Source organism: Agelaius tricolor, unplaced genomic scaffold (genome assembly GCF_023055355.1).
Source record: "Agelaius tricolor isolate 1412-34295 unplaced genomic scaffold, bAgeTri1.0.p SCAF_7, whole genome shotgun sequence".
NCBI lineage: Eukaryota > Metazoa > Chordata > Aves > Passeriformes > Icteridae > Agelaius > Agelaius tricolor.
Genome location: NW_027269267.1, coordinates 32,353,286 through 32,374,409, shown reverse-complemented (window position 1 = coordinate 32,374,409; position 21,124 = coordinate 32,353,286). Strand labels below are relative to the sequence as shown.

At 40.0% G+C, this 21,124-nt stretch overlaps 1 protein-coding gene across 1 annotated transcript in view; it reads left to right on the top strand.

The window, feature by feature from the left end:
• The first annotated feature begins 2,510 nt into the window (after window positions 1–2,510).
• Window positions 2,511–21,124, top strand: part of TMEM131 (transmembrane protein 131) — a 93,679-nt gene continuing 75,065 nt past the window's right edge. Inside the window, exon 1 of the mRNA XM_071430866.1 lies at window positions 2,511–2,803. Within this exon, the coding sequence (XP_071286967.1) occupies window positions 2,638–2,803 (166 nt within the window). The 5' untranslated portion in view covers window positions 2,511–2,637. The remainder of the gene's footprint in view (window positions 2,804–21,124) is intronic.

The window sequence follows — 21,124 nt, the reverse complement described above, 5'->3', positions numbered from 1 at the left end:
TCATCTGATGAGTCAGCTGTTGAACTTTAGTGCCTAAGTATTTCTGTCATTTCTGTTTATTAACACAAATACACTTCCATAAGAACTATAATCTAGGTCTTGTCATAGTTTATTATAAGAAGCTTTTTTCTAGTATAGAAATTGTTTTCTAAACTGTTCAACATGCTCAAGCAACACTGCAGTATCCAAATGTTGGTATTTATATGCACTGCATGTACAAATGAAACAACTTGAAGAACCTCAAATACGTATGAAATAATATAACCCAGATTAAAGCAGAAATAAGTTAATGGAATGCTTTTTTGCTTTATCATTTACAGACATTGGACCATATTGTATTGGTTTTTCCTGCACAGAAAACAGTGGGAGTTCTGGACAAAGATGAAAGGGAGAATATGTACTGTGAGCTGTTTGTTTTCTACTCATAATATCTTTTGAAAAAGACATTCTGTATTTAGAACAAATAAAAACTGCCCATATTTTAATGTTGAAAGGTTGAAGATTCATAGATACCATAACAGTAGAACTCATAGTTCTCTTCTCATTTATATCCTGGCAGATTTTGCCATGCTTACATCTTAGCTTTTTTAGAGTTCCCATTCATTTTAGTGGGTAGGACGCTCTAGAGCATGAATTATGAGAAAGTCTTTCTGCTTGGTTGTGCAATAGGGAATTTGAAATACGAGTAATAGAAATTAGCTGACTTTTTTTTCCCACAAGAGTAATGCATGTACAGCAGAAGCCCAGTAAGGAAGGTAAAATCAAAATCCTAGAGGGTCCACTGTAATAAGAAAGCATCACTAACTGCTGTTTATCTTTCTGAGTTCTTAGGTTTGATTGTGCTCTTTGATGTACATACCTAACCCCCACAGAAGTCAACATGTGGGCTTTTGCTCACAGCAGCGATCAAGCTTTATATTTACTGTGGTTTGGGTGGTTCTGAGAAATATGAACAGAGACTCATGCTCATAAATCACTGATTTGTATAAACCCATTTTCAATGCACTAGTCAAAAGGCTATGCAAGTTTGAAAGATTAGTAATTACACAGAAGCCTTAGGTTCCTCCTCACATGTCTTCTGGAAACAATCACTATGGCTGGGAAAGGTTTCAACCCAGTACTTCTAAAATTCCCTTTCTCCCTTGAAAATAAACCTAGTTCATGCTGTAGCCATAGTTCAAGAAAACAACCACCTCCAGACTTTCAAGGTGTCTTTAGGGAGTTTTAACAATAAAGACCAATGTATGTTATGACTGTGTAAGAGCCATAACAAACGTTACTATTTTTAGTTAGGCTGTTAGTCAGTCCCTTAGAGACTCTGGCTCTATTACACTACCAAGATCGGTTATACTGTTGTGACAGATGAAACTCAGTGATGTGTTCAACCACTTCAAATCCAGTGTGACGTGTTGATCAGGTGGTGAAATGAGCAGTTGAGATGGCACGTGGGTGCATACAGGTTCTTATTCTAAAAAGGTAAGGCAGTTCTTCAGTGAACAGACTATACTACAGAGTTTTGCTCCTGACACTTTATCCAAGATGACTTTGAGACTATCAGTCCTGCAGAGATGATACCCAGACCACATCTCTTACTGTGAGCATTGCCACATGGCACACCTGGTACCACAGCTTCTGTCAGCACTGGTTCCACGGACCCATTTCCCAGTGTAACCTCCACTTGACAGACACCAACCTCATATGTATAACAATGCGCCTATTCCCCCACTACAAATTCACTCCATGCCTTCCCAAAGGCCTTACGGCCACGTGTGTCACTCAAACAGACAGCGATAGGTACACGTCTTCCCTCCAGAGGGGCAGACGGGTGGTGTCACACCCTAGCTCCAGCACAGGCTCTCACTGCGCCTCTGAGGCATACAAAACCTCGCAGCCCTCCGCTTCCGCTGCGGCCGAGCCTGCTGCACCGATGGGACCGGCCCAGCCCGGCAGCTGAGGCAGGGAGAATTCCCTCAGTGTGAAGCTATCGAAACCCCTGCTGCACAACGCTCCGGACCTCCAGCTGGGAATATAAGACACAGGAAAAGGACAGCAGCACCGGAGAGAAACGCCCCCGTCTCTCCAGCGAGGCCGCGCACAGAAGGAGCTGCCCGCCCGCCGCCATCTTGGACGCGGCTGGGAGAAGCCCCGACGGCCTCGGCAGGGAAACAACAGCGCCCCCGGCCCGCCCGCAGACCGGGAGACGAGAGCGCTACGGAGGCGGAGTGACCGCACCGCGAACAGCCGCCGCTTGCAGCAGATCTAAAATCGCATTTGAAAAAGCTAAATAAATAAATAAATAAATAAATAAATAAACAAGAAAGAGAAAAAAACCTCAAAACAATTAAACCAAAGCGACCTAGTCAGCAACCCTGCGCCCAGAGCAGGCGGAGCCAACGGAGGGGCGCGCTGCCTTGCCCGCAGTTAAAATGGCACCTGTTCTCCGCCCCAGCCCGGTAGGGGCGTGGCCTGGCCAGGGGGCGTGGCAGCCAGTGACACGCGCGTCAGGAGCCGCAGCGCGCGCTCGCGGGGGTGTCCGCCCCGCCCCTCCCCGAGCTCCTCCGCGCGCGCGCCGCGGCCCGGCCGGAGACAGACGCGGACACTCGGCGGACTCGCGGCGGCGGCGGCAGCAGCAGCGCGATGACGGCGGCGCCCGGCTGCCCCTGCTGCTCCCCCCGCTGCTCCCGCTGCTCCCCCGGTAGCTGCCCCTTCCCCCGCGCCGGCGGCTGGGCAGCCGCCTGGCGGGGCGCGGCGCTGCGCTTCGCGCTGGCGCTGCTCCTCCACACGGCCCGGGCCGAGAAGGAAGGTGAGACCCAGATTTCCCTTCCCTTTCTTGTCCTCCTTCCCCCCGCTCCTCCTCTTCTTCCTCCGGGGGCGGTGGGGCCGTTGGCGGCCGCGGCCCGCGCCCGCTCCCCGGCGGCGGGGTGGGGGGGCGGCTGGGGAGGAGCCCGGGGTCGCCGTCCCTTGTCCCGCATCCCGCCCGCTCTGCTGTCCCGCCCGCTCTGCTATCCCGCCGGTTCCCGCATCCCGCCGCTCCCGCTGCCCTGGCTGTGCGCGGAGTCGCGGCGCTGCCTCCCCCGCCCCGCCGCCGCGGCTGCCGGAGTGCGGGTGTGTGTGTCTGTGTCCCTGTGCCGCTGACGTTTCGCGGGGGTTTCTCCTCCCTGACAGCGGCGGGGACAGGGATGGGAGCTGGAGCTGTCCTTTAAATAGGGGAAAGGGAAATAAATAAATAAATAAAATAGGAGGCTTGCTCGCGTTGAGCTGGTTTCCCTGCGGCAGGCTTCCAGTAGGAGACGAAGCCAAACCAAACAGACTGGCGAAGCAGCATGAGAAAGGGCAGAAATGCACGCTTTTGCATGGATTGGATTTTTATCCAATCACCAAGTGACAGTGGGACACCCCTTTTCCTCCCCAAACTTTTGACAGGTTTCCAGAGCCTTTGCGGAGTCGATGGCGTTTTCTCCAAACTTTTTAAAGTCCCTGTCTGACTTTCCCTAACTTGTAGTGTCTGTGATTTTGGCGTGGAGTCTTTTCATTGTGGTTTAGCAAGGAAGAAAAGCCCTGAGCGAAACACCTAAGCATAATCTGTAGCATTGCTGAGAACAGCTTTCAAGCATTTCCAAGGTGCAGACTTGTAGTCTGCTTGAAAGCATGGCTGTGTGGCAGCATGAAAAAGCAGCAGGTAAATGTAATCTATTACTAAAGTAGGTGAAGCAGATTTACTTTGGCTGGACAGGAGAATTTGCTTTTCAGGCAAGTTGCTGCACCAGAGGAGGGAGGAGATTGAGGTCTGACAGGAAAAAAGGGAGTAAGAATAAAAAAAAGTAAGACTAAAAAGGGTATGGAATAGGAGCTTAGCAAGGAGGGTCTAATCGTATGCCTAGACCAGACTTGAGGGAAGAAATACATCCTAATAAGGCATGTATTATTAAAAAAATAGTAGATATACCTTTCTAAAGAAGGGCTCAATTCCAGTAATTTCCTAGTAGCTTCTTTTTACAAATATGGGGATGTTGATATTAAGGTGATTGAAAACCCAAATCAGTTGTTGCACAGCCACTCTTGTTCACTTGACTTTGTCTACAGGAAATGTAAACATTCAGAAAACAGCGCGAGTATTATCCCATATCCTTAGAGAGATTAGAATGTGTAAGTTTGTCAGTGTGGCCTGTAGTGTCTTGAGGTACTAAAAGAGTTGAAATGCTTGAGAAATTTCTGGTTTTAACTCTTATTGTGATTTCATTTCTTCTCAGGTAATAAGGTATATGTGTTTATAAGCTTTGTCAGTGATGTCATATACTGGTATGATGGAATTGATTCATACCCTAAAAGTTGTGGCAGCTAGGGTCATGGTCTGGTTGGTTCATTTGTGAAGAAGATACTTTTTTTTTTCTCTATGGATTTTCTTGGCATTCCTAAATAAACAAGGGCAGTTTTAGATTCACAATTTGAACAGATACGATTGAAGCCCCTCAAGACAATGAAATAGTTGTAGTGATAACAGTTCAGTTTACACAGTCAATTACTTAAGACTTATTCCAGCAACACATCTGTCATTTTCAAAAAGTGAATTTTTTTCTCAACTAGAACATGGATTTCTTTTAGCCTTCAGATTTCTGACATTTCCTGCCAAGTGTTCTGCTGTTTAGGGTAGTCTATGAGTGGTACATCTAAGGTCATCAAATAAGTGTTTCTTTGGTGTTTGTTTTTTTTCTGTTATTCATCTTTTATGAACTCCTGAGCAGAATTCACTGGCAATCTGCATTTGTGGATCACATGTTATAAAGTGTTGTCTTGCTTCTATTTGCTGAGTGCAATGACTGTTTAAACCCTGGATTAAAAAAAAGCAAAACAAAACATAAACCAAACAATAGTTTTAAAGCAAGACAAAGATTAAAGGGACTTGTGAGAGCTAGTTCCACTGATCTTAAGCTACAATGTAAGTGCCAGTCTGCAAGAGGTAGTGACTGAACACAGGAGAGGAAGGACCACTTTGGACACTGGGCCTTGAGGGAGCTCAAGGTGGGAGCTCAAAATGAAACAATAGTTGAGAAGAAAGGAGGGGATCATGTTCAGGCTCTGTCCTTAAGTGCCTTAGTTTTTACCAGGTTGTGTCAAGTTAAAGGTAGTAAGACAATTTAAAAATAATAGTCAGGAAGCAGGGAGTAGCTAGGAATATCCTTTCCATCTCCCAAATGTGGGCATACATTTTTCACTACAGCTGCAGGAAGGAAGCTGTGGAGAGGGATTAGGCCTGAGGTTGTGCATTGTTGTTCCTGAGCACTGCCAAGTTGAAGGTGGCTGTGGTAAGTAAGACACAGGGCAGTATGTACTCCAGAGAAGCTGGTACAGAAAACACTTGATAGAAGCAAGTGCCAAGTGAACAGTGTGAGAAGAATAGATCAGAATATGACAAAAGAAAATGAAAAATGAATGTGGAGGACATTCTTTTCCTCTTACCTTGCATATACATGAGGAGAAACTGGGGGAATGATGGAGCTGATGGAGAGAAAATTATGCTGGCTTCATGTGGAGAAGAACCAGCAAGCAGTTCTTTATGGATGGAGCTGTCACACATAGAAACAAGATTGATGCTGGAGTATGCTAGATAGACATGACTATTTCTTGTGCCCAGTCTTAGTTAAGGAGTTTGAGGGGGGCAAATGTAAACATCTTTGCCTAAAAGCGAGAAACAAAACTGAAATTGTGTGTTCTAGCTGTAAATCACTCTTGAGGAACTGTGACATTGCTGTACACTCTCTCTGTGCTAGAAAAATAGAACTTCTGGAATTTATCTGGTATCTGAGCAGATAGCAGAGTAAACTGTGATTGAACCAGCCAGAGAACCTTAAACATCAATTTCAGACTAAACACTGATATGTGGCTTTTCTTTTTTTGTGCCTAGCTGGGTCCTCCTGAGTGCCCATGTATTGCTGAGGAATGAGTAAGACTGAGAAGGTTGTAAAATTTTATGTTTGTTTTTTTTTCAGTTAGGAAATCTGTGAACCATTGAAAAGAATGAGATGGAAGGAAAAAATTTCAGTCTCAGAGAGCCTCTTGCTATTTAGGAGGGGCAAAAAATAACTTTATAGTTTCTTTGGCAAATATGTATGATTTTCAGGATTTTTGTAAGGCTTGTCCTTTCCTAGGGTAACTATCACATTCTGTATTGCCACATAGATTGAGGACAACTGTCAGTTTGTATTGGTGTGCTTTTTGTTTGGTGTTTTGTTTGTTTTGTTTTGAGATTTGTTTTGTGTTTTTTTTTTGGTTGGGGATGACACACAACATACACAGAATAGCCTTCTGGGTTTTAGCTAGCTGGAAGCCATAGTAGTGCCATAACCCCATGGTAAGTTAAGTGTTTTGAAGATAAAGGTCTAATATGAGGATGCTTTTTTACCTGAACTGCTTTGTGTTGGCTTCCTTGTTTATATACATTTATATATTTTTAGAAAATCTTCACTTTATACAACTTTTTTTTTTAAATCCTGTTTTATTTGACCAGCTGACTGAAAGCTTGTTGAGACTACTTTGATAGTTGTTTTACCTACCCATCTGCTCACAACATAGGTGCAGGTAGAGCAAGGTTGATATTTAGGCTATGTTCAATTGCTGACTGTAATTTTTGAAGTTACATCTTAGTGCTGGATCTGGGAAAAAAATTCTATTTAAACATCACATTATGAAACCAGACAGACCAGTGAAAATAGCTCTTTTTTTTCTTAATGCTTGATGTATTCTCTTCTAGCTTCCTAGAAACCAAGTTAGTTACTGAGTGTAAGTGGGATATTGTCATCAGAGCAGTGTACTGATATGTTGGAATTCTGGTTCTATTTTTGTCATTCTTTCCAATCTCAAACAAATAACTTGTTTTTTTGTTTTTTACTGATATCTACAATAGCAAACCAGTATACTTCACAGGAGTATCAAAACTAGATTAATATTGGAAGATGACTGAGAGAAAGCTTATATGCTTAATATTATAAAAAGTGTCTTCACATATACTGCTTGTTTTTCATATACTGCTGTCAGAACTAATCTACAGCATGCCAGCTTTTACTTTTATGCTGGTGTTTTGACCCTGGCTAAATCAAAATTTCATTCAGAAAGAATGACCTCAATCAAACTGAAAACACTCCAGCAATTGAAGTAGCACATCAGAACCATGAAGAGTGTGAGGAAAACAAAGTGGATAAAAATTGACCATGCTATCTCACTGTGGTTTTGAAACTTAAGTGTGGGACAGCTGATTAGGTCTGCACTGTGTCTGTGCACTTGTGAATGAAAAATATGGACCATGTGCTTGGATTGAATGTGCTTACTTGCTTGTGAAATCTTTGGACTAAAATAAAGGAAAAATTTTACTGCAGTGGACAGGAAGTTGAGACCCCATATTCTCTGTGACCTTCAATGTAATCTCAAAGTGGGTGCTATCATCTCCCTGCACCTCTTTCTCCCTCGCTGGTGTTCAGTTATATTGCATGTGTGAAGCAGACTGGGGTCCCCTCACCTGTAGAGGTCCATTGAAGGATGGTGTGCTCAGTTCAGGGCCTTGGATTGTCATCTCTTGAAGGAACTTGCTGTGGATTTGCGTAGTGCCTAATATGATGAAATTCCACCAGAGTGTGCGGAAGTCAATAGGCTTGGCATTATTTAAAGCTTTCAGTTGTGATTTTTTTGTGAATGATTGCAATATGGATTGCTCTGAGTCATCTGGATGTATTTGTGCATTTTAAAATTTTCAGCTGTTTGCTTGGACATTTGCTGTGAGTCACTTTATTTCAAAGCCTACCGAGTTTTACGCTGCTTAAAGTGATATGGGTTATGGTTCCACAGTGTGATTTACTGAGCCTGTAAGTTCAAATAATCTTTTCAAACAGTAAACTTGGTAAATTACCTGGGAGTCTGACAGTGAATGGTGGATGCTGTGGTTCATGCATAACGAGCAGTAAAAGTTATGTGACTGAAGCACAGGGTAGAACCAGTTTGGTTTGTTCCTGTGTTTGTGGGTTCGGCAAGAATAGAAGTCTATAATAATCTCTTTTATTTCTCTTGCTTGTACCTTCTGTCCCGTGTAGCACCCCTGACTTTGTCAGTCTACAGCATGAAATTACCTGGGTGCAACAGGCATTCAAGAAAGTGTTTTGTTTCTTTTTTCCTCTAAAAGACAGCAGTTGAATTAAATTCCTACTCTTCATAGTAATAAGTGGGAGTACTTGGAACTGGACTGAGTAATACCTAGAGCAGCCTCCTCTAACTAGATGTTCTCTGATCAGGTGACTGGGGTGGAGCCTCTGGGGTCACATCCAGCCTGCATTATCCTGTAGTTCCAAAAGTTGAGCACAGTAGGTCCTTACAATGGAAGCAGCTGATTTGATCCATTTACACTGTGGGAGTTAGCAAACTTGAGTTTGAACTAAAGTTATTTTTTAAATAATTCCTGTTTTTCAAAAAAATTATGTTAGTATTTCAGCATTTTAATTATTTATACCAAGACAGAGGATGCAGAATTTCTTCTTGCATTGGGGGAAACCAAAGGAACCAGTGACCATTAGATCTAAAAACTTCAAGTTTATCTTTCTAGTCATAAATACAATCAATGAATAAACTTGTGTCAGATACGGATTTGTTAGAGGCAGCTGTTAAAATTTTAATGGGATGCAAGATTGTTATGTATTTCTGTTTTCTCAACTACCCTTATAGAATAGTTAGTGATTTACTGACTGCAGCAAAGATATAGTGCAGCATTTGCATTTAACATTTTTGAAATCTGATTTTAACATTTTCTCATAAGGATCCTTGGATAACTTTTGCTTTGGAATATGAAAGGGATTAAACCAGGATCATGTCTGTCTGTGTCTTAGAAAACCTTGGATGTAATGGGGAAATAGCAGAGCACTGAAGGATTGCCATTTAGTTCCAATCCCTGAAAAGGAGGATAAAATTGAGGTGTTTCACTAGTTTGAGATTTTCCTGCTACAGTTACCAGATTAATCTTCTCACTAAGACTATCATAGATGCATTTTTAATACCTCTTCTACTGCCTGGCATAGCTTGCAACAGAGAACCATCTGAAAACAGGAGTTCTGCTGTCCTTATCAAACTGGTTTTAGAGATATCTGAGTGAAATTTAGTGGAAGGAATTGTACAGGAAATGAAACTACAGCTCCTTCTGTCTGTGTACTCTATGAAACTACAAAATGTTATGTAATATAACTATTTGGCTGACTAATGCAACACGCTTAGTTTTTTTAAGTAATTTTATAAATGGATCCATTGCCTGTTCTTCATGAAGCAGTTTGTCTTCACAATGTCTTAAGCGTTATCTGAGGGGTTTTTTCAGTTGAACACTTAAATCTGTGTTGGACTGTATAGATTTGGTGTAATAGGATGTACATGGACTTTCTAAAGTTACTTAAACTAGGAAAATCCCAGCCAACCCTTGGTTAAAGGGTTAGGTTTTTTTAAAGTTGTTTAAGTGAGGAAGCACAGCTAGTATGATGTTAAACAGATTAAATCACCATTTGAAGGAATGATGATAGGAGACAAAGTTGTAAACACGCATGGTACCAATTTAAGTAGTCTGCAATATTTCCTAATAAATATGTTAAATGAATTTAAAGACTTGTTATCTGAAGCTTGTAAATTAATAGAAAATCATCTAGAAACACAGAAGTCATCTAAGTGAATCAGTGATTTGCACCAAAATACTGTACAAATATTTACAGGTAGATTTTTTAGATAATGATAAAAACTATCTGGGCAACTAGATAAACTGCAAGGTGTATGGTTTTGGTTTATTTCCAGCAGTGGTTCATGTTCTACCTCACAGGCTGGCTACAAGGAGCTCTTCCTGGCTATATTCTGGAACCTGTCCTGCTTTAGATATTTGTCACTGATCTGGAGTTGGAATGTACCAATACTCAAGGGCAAGTCTGCATTTGGGAGAGACCTAAGCAGGACAGAACAATGGGCTGACAGGATCTTCATGAAATCCAAAAAGGACAAATGGAAAGCCCTTTATATGGGACAGAATAACCACCTGCAGGGAATACAACCTGGAAATGCTGTTCATGAGTCAGCAATGTACCCTGGCAACATATAGGAGTGTAGCCACTGGGCTGAACAACGTGATTATTCCTGTTTAGTCAGCACTTAATAGGACACACCTAAACCACTGTGTCTAGTTTTGTTCTCTGCCATCCCACTGGAAGTCTGCAAGGATGGTCAATATATGCATGACCTGTGAATGGAGGCTGAGGGATCTTGTGGCAGTATGCCAAAATCATAGTAGTTTATGGAGGAAAATGGAGCCCAACTCCTCACAGAGGTTCATGGCTGGAGCCTGAGACAGTGGCCATAAAGTTAAACAAAGAAAAGTCCAGGAGATGCTGCTCTCTGATGATCTGAGTAAGAGAGGCACTTGGGCAGTATAAAATAGCATTGAAAATTCTGTTTATTAAAGCTAACCATATAAAGAGAGAGTAGTACAGATAATCTTGGATCTCTTTTGATGCTGAGAACCCTGAATTGTGCAGCACCCAACAGACCTTTGAATGGACTCCCATGTGCAACACACTGTGCAGACCCCATCCAGAAAGGTTACCCTATTTTGCTCTTTTGCTGGATTTCCTTCCTTGTAAGAAGACAAGTCTATTCATAATTTTTGCTGTCAGAAAGGATGTTCACATGGGAACTTCCATCTGCACTTTCAGATAAAGCAAGGCCACCCAGGTGGCATAATCACTGGTGATGTTGATTGCAGCTTCTCTGGGCTCCCCCTGCAGCCACGGAGTACGTGCAGCACGGCCAGCCCAGACACGCAGCCCAGCACAGGGTGGGTCTGCTGGGCTTGGCTCCTGCATGGATCACTGCCTCCCATCTCTCATGGGCTTCCGGTCAGCATGGCTGGGATCTTCTGCCTTGATGTGATGAGTCTGTATTTCACCATGAGGCTGGTCAGGCATTGAAGCAGAGATCCCATAACCTCTAGGGAGGTTATGGGATCTCTGCCTTTGGATGTTTTCAAGACCCACCTAAATGAGAGCCTAAAGCAACACCATCCAAATTCAGCATTCACTTTACTTCTGCAGAAGGTTGAGCTGGATGACAGTCTTAATGTCCATTCCACCCTCAGTTTCCCTGTCTCAATATTTTGTGCCTCCCTTGTGATCTTAAAACTTAGTTAGAGATTGCAGTACTTTAGTTGCAGCTGATGGGAATATCTGTAAGACATTACAGATGTCTTACAGATAGACATCTGACTTTTCGTGTAACTCCATGGTGAAGCCAGTGTTATGGTAATAGTAATACAGATACAATTTTGGTAGAAGCAGAGCTGTAATTGTACCAGGAAGCTTCATGGGTTGCTGCATCACTAAAAAAGGGTGATCATAGATAAAAACAAGACCTTGTCAACCATTCCTTATTTCTGTAATTGTGGATCACATACACTTTTTTGTCCCCATGTTTTTGTTCTTTCTCTTGAAAAATTTCTTTCCAAAGGAGTATTTGTGTCCCATCTTTCATGTGAAGCATAATACAGCCATTAGTTTTTGCCTTTGCCAGCTGCTGGCAATGTAGCAATACATTCAATTGTGATTTACATGTTAATATACAAGATGTATTAAAGTTAACAATCTGTGCAGCTAATATGTCTGAAGAAATACTGAGAGATTTGGATAGTTAATGTTGTGAAGTTTTTGACTATTCCTTTCTTGCAGTGGGAGACATGGAGTACTTTTCCCTTACTAGAAACCTTCTTGTCCGTTTGCTTTGTTATTCTCAGCTGTGTGTAACTTCAATCTGTGGAGGCAGCAACAGGCAGTTTAGAGGTACCAGAAATGACCATTATTTAGTGTGTACTAGGAAGCACTGAGGCTACTCTTGCCCTCTGAGTTGTCTCTCCTAAGTATAAGAAGATAAGGAAGGGGGTGTATGTGTGTAACTTTTATATTATGATACAGCTGCTTTTATATTATCATATACCTTGCCAGTTGCCTTTTGTGTAGCTTAACTAGGTCATGATGTGCCCATATACCTTTGGCTGACCTGTATCATCCAAAATATTCAAAATATTAATAAATATCTTGTTTTCGGAGAAACATCCCAAACATTTGATGTTCAAGGAGAGATGGTTGTCATTGACAGTCTGAATCTTCACAGGTAAAGTCACTGCCAATCAGTACTACTGAATATCATTATCTGATGGAGAAAAGATTGAAATGAACTTCCAGTTCATCAGGGGAAATTTGATCAGAGTTTTATACTTGATGAGTGCTGTGAATTCTTCCTTTGATTAAATGAGATTTCTCTAAGGAAAAAGACTAGACTAAGGACCTTGGTGATTGAATAAAACATTTATTTATTTAGCATTATTTAATTAATCATTCTTTAAAAATACCTGTTTTGTGAAAAAACCCTCTAATGTTGAATTTAGCAAAGGTCTTCCTGTTTAGGTTGAGAGACTGAGTACTAGGCATATCAAAGTAGAAATGAGAACTATTTTTGAGTGAAGTCTTGTCTTGGGGGGCAGCTTAGTGATGAGTAAATTAGATGTCTCTCCATAACATATTCTGTCACTAAGCCTAAGGGTTTGGAATTATTGGGTGAAATCATGATCTGTGTTGCACCGGGTCTCAACTTAGATCATCCCAGCTGTTTGTGAAAGAGTCTGACCAGAAGAGAGTGTTTATTTACTTCTGAGGGGTAACTGCTTCCAGGGTATTGTAGGTAGCTAAATTGCATTTCTGCAAGCATTTAATTTCCCTATGCCTACTTGCACCTTTAATTTCTTATTAATGTTTTTGAAGTGTTCCCCCCAAACTGAAATTCACCTGTTTTAATTGTTTTTGCTCTGTGTTTTATCTTCTTTCAAAGATTCTTTCCAAACTTTCAGTTGTTCTTCTCCACCCTTTTCTCCTCTGGTTTTATCAGCCTTTGCAAGCAGCTTTTTCCTGCTGGTGGTCTGTGTTCCCTCATGGAAAGTCAACAGACTGCTGTGCTCAGCAATCAATAAGTAGTGTTACTGCCACATCATTAACACTACAGCTTTAACGTCAGACCTTTTCTACCTTTTCCTGGCCTTTGATTGTTGTATTTATAAACTTCATATGGCAGCTGAACCAGCATTATCTTGCCACTCTTTTTCGCTTGTCGTCAGCCTTAATAGCTGTTTCCAGCGGACACTCGAGCGTTGCCGAGCGAGCATAGGAGGGGCGGAGATCTGTGCTCCTCCCTGCCAATGATACTTCTCTCCAGTAACTTGGTATTAACCAAGTCGCAACTGTTACACAACAAAATATAAACAATTGTGTTGTTCGTGTACCCTCGTTCTTCTGAAAATTCATGCAGTTCTGCCTTGGTAACTGACCAAGAAAAAAAGGGAGGCAAGATCAGAGCTCTCACTTAGTAGACTGCTGTTTCTGTGCCATGAATGATAGAAAGCATTCTCTGTAGTAGCTAGTAAGATAGGAGTAAGGATGGAAAACTGAGCAGTGTGCACAGAGCATAAGCTGTAGCTCTTACCTGATTGCATTCACCTTGCCAGCAAGACATTTAGATGTCAGGAGGTATCTGCCTGGCTCTGTCACCTTCCTGTTCTGTGGAGGGTTTTTTAGAAACTCTAAAAATTGCATCTTCCTTCCTATTTTCTGTGATGTGGAGAACAATGCTTGATCTTGGTTGGTTTTTATTAAGGTCATTAATCATCCTGGATGTACCTTCTAGGTGGGCCTTTCCATTGTGTTGATACAACCCTTTTTATTGCTAAGTGGGGGTCTGTTCACTGGTTCATTTCATAGGAGTATAAGTTTGGAAGACTGATGTTAATAGCAATAGCTGAAATTATTGTCATTTAATGCATTGTTCTCCTGAGGCTCCAGAAGCCATGAACTGACTGCTGTTTCTGGCAAGCTACATTTTGAATGTTGCTATAGGCTATAATTGTTTCTATATGCTAAAAAGATTAGAATGCCATTAAGTGCATGTTATCTTTTTGCACAACAGGTTTCAGTGCTACATGAGCAGTAAAACTGCCACAATGAAAAGTTTCTGATCTAAAACTTGAGAAATTGAGATAAATCCTTAAGAGTAGTTTGGAGGGACTGTTGATTTCCCCAGTCTCATTGCAGCACTACTTACCTTGTTTTTGTCCCAAATAATTTTATGTCTGTACACATTCAATAACAATACATGTATAGGAGTATAATTTAATTTACATCTTGAAATTTTAAAATGGCCATCATTAGAATGAGTTGAAAGCCACATTTGGTATGGCTCAAAGCAAAAAAAAAAAATGGATGCTATTTGCAGATGTTTGTTTTCTCTCTAGCTCCCTTTTAATTTTTTTACTCTCTTTAAATGATTTCTGAGAAGTTTCCATGAGTGTCAGGAGTATTGTTCTCTTTGGCTTAAAAATAACATGCATGAAAGTTTTTCTCCTGCTTAGAGAATTATTTCTCCTTTTTATTTAATTTAAAAAGAAATTATTTTAAAATAAGTTTTCTCGTAAATACCCCCTGTGAATGGAATTGAGTATTATTTCTTGAGAAGCACTTTGGAGCAGGAAATAAATATCTTTGGAGGAGCTAATGAAATTTTTGAAAAGTTTAAAAGTAAAGCATCAACTTCGAGCATCTGGCAGCTTTTAAAGTAGTAGTGTTTTTTTTCCAGTGAAGTTTTATGGCCTTTACTGCTACTAAATGAAATCTGCCATTTTGGCCCATAGCAGATAGTTTTTTACACTCACTTAAAAAAAGTAGATGAAAATAATAATTGCTTTAGTCAAAGTGGATGGAAATGCACATTTTTGTAAAGCAGAAATACAGGCTGAATACAGAATAAGCATCTGAGAATAAAGGTGTATGAATAAAATGTAATCTTTTTGTGTCTCAATCTGAAATCATCTAATGTAATTTTGTTAGGAATATAAATAAAAGCAGATTTTTAGGTGGAGTACATGTTACTTTCAGTGAGCTTTTCTGTTTCTATGTATGCTTGTATATTTTTTTGCAAGGATATATCTATCACAGAACACATCTAATTAGTGTTAGCTGTAAAAGAAACCTTGATGCAGTTGCACTGTCTTGTGAAGCATGAAACACATGTTGTGAGCCAGGTGTGTGAGCAGTGGCTTCAGGGTGGAGACTCACTTTCTTCCTTTCTCAGTCTAAGCAGTAGCTTCATTGTCTGTCTGGAGCCTGTGTTCTGAATCAGAATCATGCTGTCACTTTCTGTTTCATGGCTAGCTTTAAAAACTGAATTGGTGACCGAATTCCTAAAAATCTGCATCAGTCTTAACTAAGGGGAAAAGAGATGAGTGAATGAGCACAATGTGACAACTCTTCTTACTAGGGAAGGGCCTTGCTGGGCAAAGAAGCTTGTCTTTTATCTGAAGGCAGAAAAGACACAAAAGTAAGTTAGTGAAAGATTACATGCAGACTTACTTGGCTGTCAGTGATATGCTCAATTTGTGCTGTTGTGTGCAGTAAAGCAGAAATCATTTGACTTTCCCCCCCCCCCCACCGTGAAATAGTGTGCTCAGGTATTGCAAGTGATCCACTGTCTCTGTTTAGCTTGTATTAATTTGGGCATAGGTTGGTGCATATGAACTTACTTGAGTATGTATTGTGTAAAGTCAGATTTTTTTTTTTAATGAGGAGTGTAAAATGAGGGTTTTGATGAAGATTCTGGGTTTTTTTATTTAGCTTAATATATTGCTTTCCCATTTCACATGATGATTAAAGTGCATTATCTAGGGATGGTTCTATTTCAAATCTAATATATATAAACAGAAAATACAAATTTGGCCAGTTGGCTTTTTGAGGGATGGTCATTAGATATTTTAATAATGAAGAAAGAATAAATACGTTTCTGTGTAAAAAGACTTCAAAGTGTGATGTTTGTGATCTTTACTGCATGTGATCTTTACTGCATTGTGTGTATTTTCTTGGTCGTGGTGACTCTTCCTGAGGTCTGCTGGAAAAATTATTGATTTCCTTATGTTATGGAGTACTGGAAAATAAATAAGTAAATTGCCTAGGTAAGTGCAAGAGGATTTAGCTGGAAAGCAAACCTGCTGGCTGGTGATTCTCACTTGCCTGACATTCACTGTCTCATGAGAGAATGACCTTTTACATTTCCAGTGAGCAGTCACCTGTTGGGACATAGGCAGAAATCCAGGCTGATAGCTACACTGACTTGTCTGTCTTGGAGAACAGGCCTTTTTTAAACAGATTTGGTGTGTTGGACACTGAACTGAGACGTATTTCTTGAGGCTCACCAGACTTCTGTAGTCCTGAAGCTGATTAAAATGGTCACTCGCATTACAGTGTAACAGTGTTTTCCCTTATGTGTATGGTATTTTATTTTTTACAATGGAATTTTCCATCCATAATAATTTCATTTTTTCATTCTTTATCCACCTACCTGTATTCCCCAAGCTGCTCAGTTTTCCACTGTTCAGAATGATTGAAATTGTGTGACTGTGCATAAGCGGTTAATTCATAGTCAGAGCTTTAAAAATAACTTGTCCAAGTTTAGTTCTGCACTTTAACCAATAGTGATACAAATGTAGCAATTACAGTTACATAGACGGAAGTGAATGGCATTTAGCACATTGTAATTGGCTCATGTGGTTATAGTTACCTTGAAGTGAGCTTAGTCATTAAGACAAAGGGTTAGAAACTGGACTTTAAAAAAATTTAATGTAAATTAGAAATTATTTAAATAATTGACCTTTCCCTATTTTGGTAAGTTAGGACACTATTTTTAGACTTGGGAGAAAATTCGTGGACTAGATGATACAGGTTTGTATAAATCCAGTTTATAAGAAAGAAGACTGGCTTAGACAAGATTTAGGAAAGAAAACAGTTCCTGCAGCATGTAAGAGAGTATATAAAGATCATTAGCATAAAAATAAATCAATGCACTGCTATTGAGTAGCTGTTCCAGAGCTAAGTTATATTTCAGAATAGGGGTTTTATAAATGTATATATGCCAGAATGTACTTCCCTATTAAAATGAAAAAAATAACAGTGGCTAAAGGAAAGATAAATGTGCAAAGCCACCTTAAAAATTGGATCTCAGTCAGAGTAGGCCTCATAAACTGTGAGCCACGGAGATTTTTTTTTTTGTTGTAGCGCACCAAGAGCCTTGGCATATTCACTGCTCTCATTACATGCAAATTTATTCTGTTTTGTGTAATTCAGTCACAGCTGAAGACTGGTGTTGGCTAAAGTGATTTTGATATTAAGTTCCTGTTTGCTTTGGAGATGTGTAGGATTTTAAAATTTTCTTGTTATTTGATGGTTTATAGGTCTGTATTTTTCTTGTTTTAGCCCCAAATATCAAAGGCTTGGACTAGACACAATCAAAATAGGGATGTGTTTGAGCAAGATTTCTCTATTAGGTGTATAAACTTCTGAAAATAAGCTACTTAAGTTAATTCAGCTACTGTTGGTTTAATTTTCTATCAAGCACTGTGATGTTGTTGGAAAGGGCAGGGGAAAGCATTTAGGAATCTTCTGGTAATAATGACTAGATAGTGCTTTCACTGTTCCAGAAAGCCATGGTTTGGGGACTGCGGGGTATGGTTGTGGTGGTGGGTTTTCTTTTGCCATTTTAAAAAGAGTTTGGGATGCTTGGAAAGTGCTGACAAGAACAAGCTGTTCTGGAGCAAGTGGAAAGCCTAGGTTCATGGTCTTTTTCTGATATCTTTTATGGGCTTTTCACAGTAAAGCTGACAATCAAAGAAGTTGCATTTTAAAGGTTAGAGATTGAAAACAGAAATTGAAACTTAGAGTATTTTTAGTGTAAGGTTTATGTATTCTGTTAGTAGTGACCTACTGTCTGAAAAGAGGAAACCAAGAATACACAAGCCAGAAGCTGAAAAAAATTGACCCTGAAATCATATAATATCCTAGTAGCTAGAGTGACTGAAATAGTTACAGATTCTCATCAATCTGTTACATTTGCTTTTTGCAGAAGTTTGAAAGGATAGAGGCCTTCTCTTGAGAGGGATTTGTGTATACCTCTCAGAAGAAAGTATTCTGTTCAGGATAGGTGAAGAGGAAATGAGACTAAGATTCTTCTGGCCTTGAAATCTGCGGATATGAATATGTATCCTTTTCCTTCTTTGGTCCATGAACATTTAAAGTTTGACTAATAGCTATTATAATAAGCCCTCAGGGCTTCAATTGCCTATAGGCTCAGGAAGGAATTATTTTCCATATGTGTAATGTGGCTTCTTGGCTGCTGATTTGTGCAGTGGCAGATCACGCTGTGCCAGCTGAAATGCTTCCTACCCCAAATATTATATTGTGCCCCTCTTGTAGTAGTCACCAGTCATGTTGCAGGGATGACTAAAATAGCACAGGCAAGAGTTCTTAATTTGCTGCATTTTACTCTTCCAGAATATTAAAATATTGGCTACAGTATTAGACTGGTAATGGACCATGATGGTATCAGCTTAAGCTTTGGGAAGAAGTTTTCCCAAGGGAAATTGTTGGGAACTTAGCAGAAAACAGTCATCTTCCTCTGTAGCATGGGGAATAGTTCACCTAATAAAGCATGCCCAAGTGATCTCATACTTAATTATTTACAATGACTTTGCACATTGGTAATAACCTATTGTCTATCGGTGACAATAGGTACGTTGTGTAAAAGGACAGTAAAAACTGGTTTTGGGCTTGCATTGCAAAGTTTGTGAACTTGCTTAGGTCAGGTAGCACAAATGCAAAAGATGAGCAACTGCTTCTAATTCTGGAACGGGTAAAAAAGGACCCACAAGGGCACCGTCAGCATTTCACTTTGAAGAAAACTTTGTCCTCTCTGTGGTCCATGTTGGATGGTTTGAGAGCTGCTCTCAGAGGGATTCAGGTGACTCTTTATGACTCGTCAGTGGAGGTTTTTTAAAATGTAATTAGTTTTGCCTCATTTGAATGAGGTGGCTTGTTGTTTCATCCCGAATTGAGAGTCTGAGAAGCCAGTTGCAAAAACAAGCTTTCATCTCATGAAGGTATATGTATTTACTTGCTATTTCCTTGCTTTGATGAAATAACCAATAAAGAGAAACGCTTGAAAGGCTTGAAAGTTAGTCTAAACCAAAATGAAAGGTATAACCACAGCAACTTCACCACCACCTCGGTTGAGATGTGTCTGCTGTGAAATGGACAGCAGCCAGACTTTGCAGTGCATCTGACTTCACCTGGCACTGTCATCTGCTCTCTGAAAACATTTCTTAAATGGTATAGTGATGAATAGCACTTCTATTTAACGGTGTTTTCCATTCAAAATGTTCTGTAACATCTGTTGCTTTGTTCATAACTTGTTGTAAAGATGGAATAATTAAAGAGTGGCTGAAAAAGTGTTTGTAGCTTACAGAAGGTCTGTCTGAATTCAAGATGCTTGGGTAGAAAGCTTGGGCTAATTTCTGGGGGCTTCAGTCCATATTATCCTTGTGAAAGAATTGTTGCTGCTTTCTGGTCTTTGTACTGATGGTGCATTGTATTTAAATCAGGGGAGAAAAGCCTCAGAAATACTAAGAATTTGTGATTAGATGAAATAGCCTTTTATGCTTTGCTGGTTGTTAATAGATCATTTATGTAAAAAGTTGTTTTCTAATGACTTTTTTTGTTTGTGCCTAATGCCACAATCAAATGCTGTGTATTCTCTGTTTCCAAACTGGAGATCTAGATAGCAGTAGAATGCCAAAAAGTCTAACTTCAGAGGTGCAGTTCCTTTTGATTAATAGGAAGGTTTCCTTGTATCTATAATTTTTAAAATTGTGATTGCTGAATTCCAATATATCAAATACATGAGAAAACATAATTTCATTCTATATTTTTCCCAAGTTAAAAATTGAGAATTTTCCCTCTGTGCTAATCTGTAATTTGGGGTTCTTGTGCAGAGGATAAGCATGACACTTCTGTGAAATCATGATTAACTGTCATACTCTGCATTTTATCCTAACGTGTCAAAGCTTCATTTGACACTGCAATACACTTAGCCTTTTTTTCAGTGATTTTAAAACCAAAATTAAACCATGAAATGAATGTCTTGCATCATATATATTGCCAGATAAATTAAGAAGAATTCACTTGTTCTTTTTTCTGACATTAAACTTTAAACTGGCAGACCTATTCCAGTAATTTAAGTTTTAAAAGCCCAAAATTTGATAAACTGTAGGACTTGATTTTGTAACAGCTCTTCAAGTGCTGTTTTGGTTTGTTTGGTTTTTGTTGGTTTTTTTTTTTAAATCTCTTGCCCTATGTTCTGTATAGCTCTTCAGTATAAATGATTGACCAAACTCCTGATTCTTGGATCAAGGATCGATTTTTGTTTGTTTTGGGTAACATTAAGGTAATAGCAATAAGCACACACAAAAAAATACTAACTTATTGCTGACACTACTGACTAGGACTTCTCATGGCACTGTACGTATTGCAGTGCCAGTGTAAATATTGCAGGACATGTGTTGTTTATGAGCTCCCCCTTTCTTCTCTATGGTGATTCTCACACTCCACCTGAGCTGGGCTTTCTCAGCCTGTGCATGTTAGAGTTGTGTGGTATGGTAGCTTGAAAAGTAATTGTATAAAACTTTGTTATTTGGAGATCTTTTAAATTTGTTTCAGGGTTTTTGCGTACTAAAAGACTTGGAGACAATAGCAGCAATCTTTGTCTTATATTAACTTTTACTTTGGGTCATATGAAAGCAAGGTCGTGGAGTTTGTGCCTTTAAGGTGAAGGTATCGAAATGTGTGAGGAAGTCAGGGATGCAGAATGGAGTTTGCAAACAGTGATATGTTAAGTAGCACAGTGAGTTTTGGGTACTGAGTGAGGTGTCACCAAAGCAGCCAGTGAGGAAATGTTTGGGACAAATATATGTCAAAGCTAATGTTTCTCCATGTGGTAGGTGCCTTTACTCCTGTCTACCAAGAGTGCTTTTTGTTTTCTAAAAGTACTGACATTTTTTTTGTTTAAAAGATCATAGAGTGGCATTGTTGGTGATGTCATAATAAACAAAGCTTCAAAGTGGGAGATAAAGGTCTAAGTCTCCTTTTTCAGACTGAGATTCAAAATTCATCTTCTAGAAGCAAACAGTGTACTTCTGTGCACTGGGAAA